Source organism: Eptesicus fuscus, chromosome 7 (assembly GCF_027574615.1).
Source record: "Eptesicus fuscus isolate TK198812 chromosome 7, DD_ASM_mEF_20220401, whole genome shotgun sequence".
NCBI classification, from domain to species: domain Eukaryota; kingdom Metazoa; phylum Chordata; class Mammalia; order Chiroptera; family Vespertilionidae; genus Eptesicus; species Eptesicus fuscus.
In genome coordinates this window covers 88133303-88145390 of record NC_072479.1, presented here as the reverse complement: position 1 = coordinate 88145390, position 12088 = coordinate 88133303, and the positions used below count along the sequence as shown (strand labels likewise).

Here is a 12088-nt window from a genome sequence, read left to right as displayed (position 1 = left end):
TCTAAGGTTTGGAGGAGGAGTTTACACATTAGACCCAAGCCGCCCAGAGGAAAGGGGCAAGAAAGGCCCTTCTGCCTAGTAAGGAAAATATTAAAAAGAAAAAAGAAAGAAAGAAAGAAAGAAAGAAAGAAAGAAAGAAAGAAAGAAAGAAAGAAAGAAAGAAAGAAAGAGAGAAAGAAAGAAAGAAAGAAAGAAAGAAAGAAAGAAAGAAAGAAAGAAAGAAAGAAAGGGAGAGCAAAAAGACTTGTTTAAGAAAAAGAACTAATAAGACAGGCTGGAGACATTCACATGTAAAATGCAGTGAAAAGGTGAATATTTCGTTTTCCACCCCTGGATTTCTAAAAGGGAAATCAAGGGGAGTCTGAAGCAGACTCCTCATCTGGAAGTTTTGGGGGTTTTTCTCTAAGAGGGGCTAGGAGGAATGGCCCGGTCCTCCCACGGGCCCCCAGACCCAAGTCGGAGGGGCGCTGGGGCGCAGGCCGGCAGGGCGCAAGACCAGCCGGGCGCGGGGGCGGGACACGCGGCGCGCAAGGGGTTAAGGCGCTGAGCGCGGAGCCATCTGGCCGGGTTGGCTGGTTATAACCGCGCAGATTATGTTCACGGGACTCAGAGTTGAAGGCTCCTCTCTCTACCGAACAGCTCCGCGCGCGGCCCCACGAGAGAGCCCGGAGCAACTACTTTCCTCCCTTTCCTTTCTTTCTCCTTTTTTCTCCCCCCACTGCTGGGGAGTGGCGGCGGCGGGGTGGGGGAGACTTTGAATGACCAAGCTTGCGCCCACCTTTCTCTTCATGTCGACGTCTCTGGAAACAGTCACACGGATGCCATGGTTACTTCTGCCACGGTAAGGGGAGGCGGGCACGTTGGGTGGGCAGGTTCGGGGCTTGGGGGCCTCGTGGGGGTTTTCACGGTGGAGTGGCGCCGGGTACCCAACTCCGCACCCCGCCCCACCCCCATCGAGCCGCACGACCTCACTTTCCCGGGCTTGTGCCTTCCCCGAAGTTTGCCCGGGCCCAGGCGCAAACACAACTCTCTCTCCTTTCCCTCTCCCCTCCTCTCGTTCGTCCCTCGGATGTCCGATGTCTGGGAAAGTGATCAGGTTTAAGGGACGCGGGTTGAAAACGAAGGGCGGAGGCGAGGGGAAATGGGGGCGACGGAAGGGCAGGGAAGGGATTCAGCAGGACCGCCACCACCCCTTCCCCAACACACGCATGTGCTCCTGCAGAGAGGGCTCCCGGTGCATCCTGTAACAAAAGGGGGGGTGCCAAACAGATCCCGGTCAGGCCGGGGGCGAGGTGCCGCCGCCACTCCCCGGCACGCCCCCCGCGCCCGGCTCTTAGCGCGCTTCGCACGCGCCGCTAGCGGGGCCCAGACGCGGGCTGGGGGAGGAGGCTCAGAGCACCGGACCTGGAGGGTCGCTTCCCAGTTTGGGCAGTTGAGACTCCTCGCCCGACGCAGCATACCTGCTCTGGAGAGTCCCCCTGCTTCTTCGGGAAGCTTTCCTCAGAAACGACGCTGCACCCGGGGCAGGTCGTGGCCAGCGCCCACCCCGCGGCTACCCCACCCTGGGTGTCTGAGCAGATGTTGGAGCTCCGCGCGGCCCGCGCAGCTGGGACCCGGCGGAGGAGCTGGGGGCACAGAGGACCGTGCATCCCTGGGGAAATCCTGAGCGTTTCTCCCAGCCAGCTCTAGGAAATTGAGGCGGAGGTGTGGAAAGGTTGGGAGGCGCGGGGACCGGCGGAGCTAGGTCGGACTTAAAAAGACCCACAATGGTCCAACTCGCTCCATTACCCCAGAGCTCTACTAATAATCCTAATGAAATGTGGGATGCTTGGGAGTTGAAAGTTCAGGCAAAGAGGGGCCGGGTGGGGGAGGGGACTCTGCTTGTTGCTTTCTTGTTGCTTTCGGGCGCGAGTGGGTGCGCTGCTTCTTTGGGGGAGTTTGGCTGCTGCGTTCCTCGTCTGTGCTTCAAATGCACGGAACTGAGAGCCCTTCGCCGACTCGTGTGGATCCCTGGCTCGGGGGTGGGGGGGGGGTCGCGGGGGGGATTTCAGCTGGAGGAAACACGGAACCTGAACCTGACCGCCTCGCCTCGACCTCTGGCGGCAGGGCGGCAGGTTCAGAGTCTGAGTGGAGGCAGCTGCCTAGACGCAGCCTGAGCGCTAGGCTCTGAGCTGCAGAGCCCGCGGACTTGTTTATGTGTGTGCAGAGCTGGGGGCGGGGGCTCAGAGGGGTGGGTGTCAGTCCTGGAGTCTGATGTTTGCAACTCAGATGATTACAGAATGTGCCGGACGGCCTGCTTTTTAATAAAGAGATGCGCTCTCCCACCCTGCAGAACCGAGAGCAAGAAAAACATCTGAACCCTCTGCCCTAAATGTCAGGACGGGAGACAGTTGTAACATGGAGGGAACTTTTCCGTAGGTTCTGCTTGCACAAAGCTCAGAAATCCTCCAGTCTGTCCCCCGTCTGGCTGGCTAGCCCCCAATTCCTTCCTGACAAGTTGCACAAAGAAAGTTGAGCGGTGGAATTCAGGGGATAAAATCCAGCAGCCTTTACTTGGGACTCAAACACAGAGACCTGGCTTTGGGCATGGGGGGGCGGGGGGGAGATGAAAACAGGCTCTGTGAATAGTATTGAAGGAAAGTGGAAAGATTGGGGGGGGGGGGGCGTGTTGCAGGAGGGAGTGGGTTGGTGAGGACTGTATTGTAGCTGGAAGTGGAGGATTTGATACTATGATGGGTCTGCTTTCCTGTGGAAGTCGGATCTGGACCCTTGGGTGCTCTGCTTGGTCAGAGAAAGAGGTTTTTAGAAAGTTTCTGCCTGAGGGTGTGTTGCTGGGCGGGGGGGGGGTGGGGGTGGGAGAGGGGAGGGGATAGCAGGAGCTCCACCCTGCCCTATGTTCCATGGAGGTGTTTCTGAGGAGTCTGTAAGATGGGGATATGCTTGACTGGCAGGATAGGAGAGCAGGTGGGAACATAGGTGTAGCTAATGAGAAATCTGTGCCTGGGAAGGGTGTCGGAGCAGGAGGAGAGGTACAGTGTGTTGAAGACAGATGGCATGTGTATGCCTGCACAGACACATGGAGTGGGTGTGGCGTGGGAGGGCGGCTAGGCTGTGTGTGGGAGTGAAAGGTGGATGTGTGTGGAAGGTTGGGTGCCTGAGGATTACCGAAGGGGTATGTGTGGAGGCGGGAAAAGATTATCTGAGAAGAGCAGAGTGTGAACTTTATGAGTGTGCACTGGGAAAACTGGCTGGGATGGCATTGGATCATGGTGGGGGGATAGAAGAGTGTGGGCTCAGACACATTATGGAGAGACTGATCAGGGAAGGATGCTGAGTTGGTTTTTGCTTTCATCCCCTCCCCAGCTCCCAAGAAAGGAGGGAATGGGAGAGGGCTTAGAATGAGGGATGTGCACTTAAGGGGAAAAGTCCTGTGTGTTGGCACCTTGTGGGGATCAGGGAGGATGCACACACAGGGTTGGAGTGAGTGGAAGAATATACTTGGCATGCCTAGTGGCAGAGATGCATGCTGTATTATGTTGTATAATGAATTTCGTATTTAATAGAGGAATTTACTGTCACCAATTGTTATTGATTATCAATTAAAATTTATGGAATGACTACTGGATGCTCAGCTCATTGCTGGGTACTGGGCCATGGCACAGTGCCCTGGAAAAATTCCTTCTTGGAGCTCAGCTGACTGCTGCACTTTTGCCAGGAGGAACGAAGCGAGCTCGATGCTAGTTGAGGTTTCTTCGAGAACTATAATTCAGTTTCTAGAGATGTTTATGGATCTTGGGGGCCAAAGGGACACTGACTTGAAATATATCTGTGGTTTTGTAAAAAGAGGGCATAAAGATAGGGATGATGTATAGTTTTGTGTGTTGGGGAGGGAGCTGAAGCATGTTACTGTTTCTTGTAGTGGGTGGGAGCTGGGAGCTGGGAACTGGGGTGGGGTTGCCTCCATCCAGGTCAGATGAGGGTCCTGATGCAATGGAGTGATGAGTTTATAAGTGTGTAATGCCTACTTGCTAGCAGGAACAAACTTGATATGTGAAGCTGGAGAAGGGTGAAGCTTTGATCAGGGAAGATGAGGGTTGAATGTTTGTTAATATTGATGTTTTCTGGGTAAAGCTAACGTGTGTGTGTGTGTGTGTGTGTGTGTGTGTCTGGAGTAAAGTAACTGGGAAAAAGCTAGCCAAGCAAATAAGAGGAGTGTAGATTCTGGCTCTTGTGAGGGAGTGGGTATATGTTTTTTGGAGGAATTCTGTGTATCTAAGGAAAGATGCTCAGATGTGCATCTTAAGTAAAAAAAGGCATAGAAGAGCTGCAGGCTTTGGAGCCTCTGGGAAGTGAGGGGAACGTGAAGGTGGTTGGGTTCACACCCCGAGAGGGCTAGTGGGGTGGCTGCATCAGGGCGAGTGGTACACTTTGGCTGCACATACTTGCTTGTCTGGACCAGGTGACAGGGAACTTCATTAGGTCCTAATTGTGTGAGAGCACATATTGGGGGGACTTTATTTGACTCATGACATTTTTGAATTCATGAATTTATAGCTGTGCCATTTTGAGATTCAGTTTATTTTTAGGGGCAATGCATCCACATGAGAGAGAATTAATGTAGGGTTTGGCCATTGGTCAGAAGATCTGGTGGCAGATATTTCTGAAGATGGTGTGATGGGGGTGGAAGACACCCCATTGGGAATGTCTGGTTTCTAGTCCCACTCTGCCACTTTGGAGCAGTGTGGCTTTAGGAAAGCTTTCCCATCTCTCTGATCCTCTGTTCTGTTTCTCCTTTTACAAAAATGGCAATGCCTGTGATGCCTCTTTTCCCAGTCAAAGCTTGGTGTGTTTAGGAGTACAAAGCTATACTCAGAGATGAAGTCCAATTGAATACAGGTGCCATGTGTATGTGAACTTGTAAAAACAGGATCTGTACCTCTTCCCCCTGATAGTGCAAGTTGGTAAAATAGTCTCAATGCCCTCTGCATGTCTACTGTTCACCCACTGTGTAAGCAGAACTTCCTTTAACTGCCTTAGTTTACTCATCCATAAAATGGAGGCAGTCAAACCTAGGTGATAATTGATGGAAATCTGTATTCATAAAAGGTCTCTGAACTCTTCAGAAGAAAGGTGGTCCAAAAATCAATGTTATTAATGATCAGAAACAGATATTGTCCTGTTCTTTAACATGAGCTGTGCAGACCACGAGGCCACAATTAATGTGGCTTTGAGAAGAGAGAAAATGATCGTTGTCCTTGGTGTATTTGAATAAAAGAGGAGCAAAGCCCATCCATCCTGGGTTGCTGTGAAGGTCTGTTTTCCTCTGAACTGTGGGTCCTTGGCAGGCAAGAGCCTGTAGATATGTGGGATGGCGTGCACACAGTGCAGCAAGCTGGTACAGCCACTCTCCCCAGAGACAAAAATGGAGGCAGAGGGGCAAGGAAACCCACTGAAGCCTCCGAGTCCTCCCAGAAGTCAGCACATGCTGTCGACTCCTGGCTCAGAGTCAGGCTCCCATCCTTGAGTTCAGTGGCCATAAATAGTCAGGAGCTAAGCTATTTCCATGAGGCACTAAACCAATTCTGTTGCTTTTCTTGGCGAGATTGGGCCAATTAAGTTGATTGGAAGAGGTCACTGCTGATGGGTCTCACATTCCCCAGGCGGGACAGGCCAGCAGAGTCTAATTACATAACATTTCCCATCTCTGCAATTCCACTCCCAGATGTATCAGATGTTCAGACCTCTCCTCTTCCCCTCCATTCAGGACGACTAATTGAGCAGGCAGCTTCTGCTCCAGGCTTCTCCAGACCTTTTCCTGAATAGTTATTCCCATCCCAATCGAAGGGAATGTAAATCCACATGTTGGCTGAAGTGAGAGAGGGGGAGACAGGCCGGCACTGAAGATCTTTAAAACCCACCGATGGGCTTCAAGACTCACCAGCTGCTCTTTTACTCTTTAATGAGGCAGGCAGTTTCTAGCAGTGGGTTGAACTAATGACCGTTGCTAGGGTTTTAGATTTAGTTTTATTTAAAATTGAGTTTCTTGGAGAAGGACCAAATCTTCTACTGGAGACAAGCCTAAGCCCAGTGTGGTGCTGCTGATAAGGTCTGTGGATGTACTTTGTGCGTGGACAGGCGTGTGCAGAGTGAAAGGAGAACATGGGATGTGTGTACATGAGCTGGGGACACCTGAGCACAGGAGTGGCCCTATGAATGCAGGAGGCATTCATAGGGAGGGAATGGTATGGGTGGCAGGTAGATGGTGCCTGGCTCAGATGGAACTGTCATCATATTGCTTCTTACAGAAGGGCCAGCTTGTGGAAAAAGTCAGAAACAACTTCCTTCAGCTCATTTGTATAGGGGGATGGAGGATGTATGAGCTCTTTAGAAATAGGAGGCCAGTGTACATAGTACTTCATTCTTGCCTGGACAGATTTTTATTAAGATCAAGGTTGGACAAAGGAAACCTTTCAGAGGACTCACTTTAAAACCTGTGAAAGCACATGTAGGTGGCCAAAGATCTAAAGTATTTTTTATTTTATTATTGTTGATAGTTTTCCATAACTCAGCCTTTTAGTCCAGAATATCAGGAGGCTAGAGAGTACATGGTGGTCAGAATGCATTGGCTGTTTCCTGTCCTCATCTGTGTCCTGGTCTTTTTCAAGTGATCTTAACTGAGAGCCACCAGAGGCTCTCTGTGTCTCTGGACATCCTCACAGGACAAATCTCTGACAATAACTGGTTGAGCTGGAGAAGAGAAGAACAGATTTTGAAGTGAAATTAGGTGGGGTCTGTTGTTGTTGTTGTTGTTCACTTTTTAGTAGCATCTCCAGAAAAGACATTTGTTGAGCCCCACATTTTTTATGGTTTTGTTCAGTAAGGGATTTTTGAAAGGAGGAAAGTTCTTGCTCATTCAAGGCCAGAGCTGGAAGTAGCTTGCTGATCTCAAACGATGCCAGGCCAAGGTGATCTTAAGCAGCACAGGGCAGCAGAAAACCTGCTGACTTGGAAGTGGGAGACCAGGTTTGGAACTGAGCTCTGTCACTAATCAGCTGATGTGTTATCCTGGATGTTCTCTCCAGCCCTTGATTTACCCATCTGTAAATGAAGGGCTTGAATTAGAAGATTTCAAAAGTCCCATTCCAACTCTACCACCCTAGGATTCCACAGTAGCCCTATCCTTCTGCTCAATCAGTGCTAGTAGGTCTTACTTGAGGTACATCTTGGCACACCCTAAATGAGCTCCTGTTTATATCTTTGGGGAATGGCTGAGTCAAAGGCAGAAAGTCATGCAAAGAATATTCCATAGTGTTTTGTTTTGGCCAAGAATGTTCACAAAGTTGGCTTAGCCTGCACAGTGTATACAGAGCTGGAAGAGGTTGTGCTTGGCTTTCTGGTAGGCCTGATGCTAATTAATCATCTAGCTTCCATGTGAATGCCTCTTAGTGTTAGTATTTCTGACTAAGATAAGAACCCATCTTTAAGATGATTGATGATGATGATAATTGCAATTAATATTTGAGTCCTTACTGAGTTTTAGACATGATTACAAATAATGTATGGCATTATCTCATTGCCCAAAATAATCTCACTTACAGATGAGGAGACTGAGGTTACATGAGGTTAAGGGATATGCTTATAGTGATGCAACTAGGTATTGGTGTGCTGGCTTTCTGTCCTGAAGCCTGTGGCCATCCCAAGTCCATCAGCTGCCAGTCAGATTCTGTTTTCTGCATTCTGTGGTGTCTTCCAGATGGGTGATTGTTTGATAGCCCTCTGCAAAGTCTATCACCCCACAGGGAAGCCTGCTCCACTGGAGGGTTCATTTTCACTTGCAAGACAAATGTTGAGGTTTTTTAGCCACCTGCTGGCAAGCGTGTGTGTCAGATCTGTCTTAGCTCCCATTGAACACCCCCCCGCCCTACTTCTATTCTGTTTCTGTTGACAAGGGAATCTGCCCTTCCAGAATGGGGGTATTGATTTAAGCCACAATTGCCTTCTTGTAAACTCTATAAGATTGGAGCTGGACATCTGGTTTTGATCCACACACCCACAAGAGGTGGTAGGTCCCAGCATTCTTGAGTACTGCAATGAGGGTTTCACAGAATCAAAGTAAAAGAAAATCTGAATGGAGACCATGAAGGCTTTTTAGAATTTGGAAAATGGGATAGGCTAGGGAATTCCCTTCAGTTATACTGGGGCCAATGTGAATATAGATTTTTATTTTTTTTTTTTTGCTGAGAGATTGGGGTCAGGGGGTGCTGCTAAGGACTGGGGTCCCCAGGCTCCCTTTGGAGCAGAGCAGTTGTAGTGTCCTCCAGCTCTGGAACTTGCCTGCTGCAAGACCTCCTCTGGGTAGTACCACAGGTAGTGCCACCAGAGGGGTGCTTAGAGTGCATTTTTCCCTCTCTGAAGGCTGTGACTGAAGGCTATTGTTCTTCTTTCTCCCTCAGCTGATTCCACACCACAACTACCACATTCTCATCCTCAAGGCAATTAATAAGAATGACTTTGTTCTGTCGGTTAAAGGGAATGCAATGTGCAAATAAATGTACAACACTGACCTAATGCTGGTGAGGTTGTAGGTGCTCCAAAACTATGTGTTAACTTGGTTTAAAACAACTTTCCATGTGTAGGGTGACTTAGCCCTTCTATTATGATTTTTTTTTTATGATAGCCAGGTCCTTGAAATTTACTGCCTCCCTCCCTCTGTTTCTAGGTCTAAGGCCCTGGCATTTAAAAATATCCTCCCCCTCTGGTTCCAAATGATCCCTAGGGGCTATGTTTTAAGTTCGCAGTCTGGGATTATTTCCATCCCGTGTCTAGCAGACCTAGTCCCGATTGTTCACAGGGCATGCTCCTGCTTCCACTGGGTTCAAGAGGGAGATGCCACTCTGGGAATCACCTGATTCCCAACAAGTCTGTCCTGTGATGGGGAAGGAGCCCATCTGTCCTGCTACCCAGCTTGCTGTACTTCTCTTTGCAAAGGACTCAAACTAGCTGTGTGACCTGGAGCAAGTCACTCTCCCTCCATGGGCCTCTGTTTGCTCTTCTGGAAAAGGAGGGGCTTGGATTCACTTAGAAGGTCAAAAGGACCCTGCCAGTTGTGACACCCCACATATTCCATGATCCTGCTGGTCCCTGAGCCTCACTATGGCCGAGACCTGGGATTTCCAGGTATTCCTGCTGGCCTGGAGAACTTCCATGCAGAAATGTGCAGGGGAGGAGGAGGAAATTAAGTTATGTGGTGCCAGATAAGTTATTGAACATATGGATGAGTGTGTGTTTATAACGTGCTGAAGAAGCAAGCTTGCCAGATTTGTGGCAGATTTTGGATTGGAAGTTGGAGCCTAGGGAAAGGTTTATGTGGGATAAAATTGTCTGTGGGTAGCTGAATTCAGTAATCTAAATCAGAAAGATCATGAACTATGAGCAATGAGACCAGACTCCACTCCTAACTCTTTCAGAGACTGACTGTTCATTTGGGGAAGTCCCCGAACCACACCAGGTTTCACTTTCCTTGTGTGTTAAGTGAGAGAGTTAAGGGCTACTGGCTTTGGTGATCCCTAAAGTCTTTCTTGCCTCATCATTTATTGTGAGAATCAAGGATTAATAGAAAAACCTGGATGGATGGCTCCATAAGGGGATATGGCTTAAATGTAGAGGGAAATGTCCTTTGATTGCAAAACTATTCTAGTGTCAGGAATATATGTCTATTCTTGAATTTGAGATGGTGTTGGAGGATACATTCTGTGTGTACATTGTATTTAGAATGCTCTCTTCTCCATCTCCACCAAGGATATGGAAATCATCCTTCACCATTACCTTCCCTGGGCAACTTCCCTCCCTCAGAGAGCCTGGGGCTCCTTCCCCAGCCATCACATGTTCTACCACTTAGCAGCTTGAGTTTTATTCTCATTTCTATCTTCTGACTAAAATATGAGCTCTGCAAAGAAAGGGATCTGGTCTTTTCATCTTGTGTCCTCCAATACCTTGAACAGTGTCTTCCATAGAAATGAGTTCGGGGAATGACTGCATGGTGAGTTATAGTGAGTTCTGATTGTGCAGGGGTAAGGGTCTGGGTTCAGAGAGGTCATGCACTGGCCAAGGGTCCAGAGCTGTGTTCTCTGTGTCTCCATTTGGCCTGTCCAGGCCTGAGGTCATGAAGCCTGCTCACCAGGAAAGGCTATTCTTTTTCTCTTTGGAGACCCCTCTGCCCGTGTCTTAATCTGCTTAGCTCTTCTGCAAATTTGGGCTCTTGGTCACAGGGGAATTGGGTGTCATTGCACATGAATTAAGGTGATTGATGTTTAAACACTTGAAAAGCATATGTTGGAAGATTATTCAGTAAGCATTCTGCTGGTAGCTAAGTCTAGGCCTGTGCTAGATGTTAGAAAAGATGCAAGGTGGATGCTATAGCTCTGATTCTGAGGGTCTAGGATTTGGTGAGGGAGATAGATGGCTTACATCAGTGTGATCCAAGGAGAGGCAACATGAGCATGGAATGTCAATTGCAGGGGTCTCAGTTGGAGTGTTGTTTTTTAGTGTGAATGATGGTGGAGAATCTTCTTGGTCAGGAGCAGTCCAAGGGTTTGTGAAGAGTCTTGACTTTGGCAGGACAGTGGTTTTCCTGTCATTAAGTTCCAAATGTCAGACCAAGTCTCCGAGTCTCTCCGAGCCCATTGTGATATATGTCCCCTGGTTCTTCGTGGGGAGAGCTGGGTAGGGTGCATGTTGTCCAGGAGAGGGAGCTTGGATGTGTAAGTGTGTGCGCTCAGAGGTATGATTTTCAGGAGGCCCCTGCTCATGGCTGCAGTCTACACAGACAGGAAGGTGGATCTGCCTGAGCACCTAAGCTCATTGCTTCTTTCTGCTGCCTGGATGCATAGTGTCTCTGTGACTATTTCTGACATGGGGACAGACTGCCATCTACTGTCCACTTCTGTCCTTTGAGTCCCTCCTGCTTTGTGAGCTCCTCAGCATTTTTTTCACATCCTGTTTTTAATTGGTCCAGATACCAGTAGAAATGGAATTGACATCAGGTTCTTATTTAGTGATTTCTTTGGAATTTAGAAAGGAGCCTTTAAAAAACATAACACATCTGTTAGATGTTTTTCTTGTCTGCTTAACAAAAGTGTTATTTTAAGGGAGCCTCCTGTCTTTCTTGACTCTTCTGAACCACCGCGAGAGGTCCCATGTGGAATACCAAGAGGTGAAAGGCAAGGCTCTACCTTCATGAGTCTTGCACTCTACCTGGGAGCTCAGGACAGACTTGCAGAGAAACAGACAATAGGATGGGGCAGGATATGTTTGGTAAATGGCAGGGACCTCAGAGGCTCTGGAAGTTTGGAGGAAGGAGGAGTTCTTGCAGGCTGGGGTGATTGGGAAAGTCAAGTGTGGGCAAATATTTTTAAAGCTTTTTTTTTTAAAAAAATCTATTTTGAAAGAGAGGTGAAGGGAGAGGGAGAGAGAAACATCGATATGAGAGCACAACATCCATCTGCTGCCTCCTGAACACCTCCTACCCGGGATTGAGCCCGTTACCTTGGCATGTGTTCTGACCTGAAATTGAACCAGTAACCTTTTGGTGCACATGAGGACAGCCAGCCAACTAAGCCACCCCAGCCAGGGCCACTGTGGCAGTTTTTAGCAACCCCAGGGTTTGGTGAGAGTCTCCTGTTAGAGCTGCCTGATGTCATAGAACAGGCTCTGCCCTGGGAGTTCTGGGACCTAGAAGGCCTGAGGTCCACTGACCCTGTTATTGGGACTGTGGGCTTGTTGTCTAGTGCTCCCATCCCTGCCCCTGCATTAGGTACCACAGTTGCACGTAGTAGGAGGTGGCCCTTGGTTGTCCAGGAGCAGTAGAGCCAGAGACCCAGTGGGTCCCATGCAGGGAGGGGCACTCAAGGTGTGGTGCTATCCTACCCCCCACCCCCAAACACACACAGTGGGCGAGTCTTTCCCAGAGGAATCTCAGGTGCTATACAAATCCGAGGAGGTGAGTGGTTCAGGAGGGGTCTGCCAGGCTACTTCTCTCCACACCTCCTCTGAACCTTCCTTCCAAAACATATCTGTATAGTACTTGAGT

General features: G+C 49.0%; 1 protein-coding gene across 2 annotated transcripts in view; it reads left to right on the top strand.

Annotated features, from left to right (window-relative positions):
• Positions 1 to 613: 613 nt before the first annotated feature.
• The window catches only part of NTF3 (neurotrophin 3), a 71732-nt gene continuing 60257 nt past the window's right edge, over positions 614 to 12088 (top strand). The window contains exon 1 of one of the 2 annotated variants that reach the window (XM_008144809.3): positions 614 to 841. In XM_008144809.3, coding sequence (XP_008143031.1) covers positions 824 to 841 — 18 coding nt within the window. In that variant the 5' untranslated portion in view covers positions 614 to 823. Of the gene's footprint in view, positions 842 to 1680; positions 1705 to 12088 lie in introns of those variants that run through there. The other variant, XM_054718537.1, reaches the window with a different exon arrangement.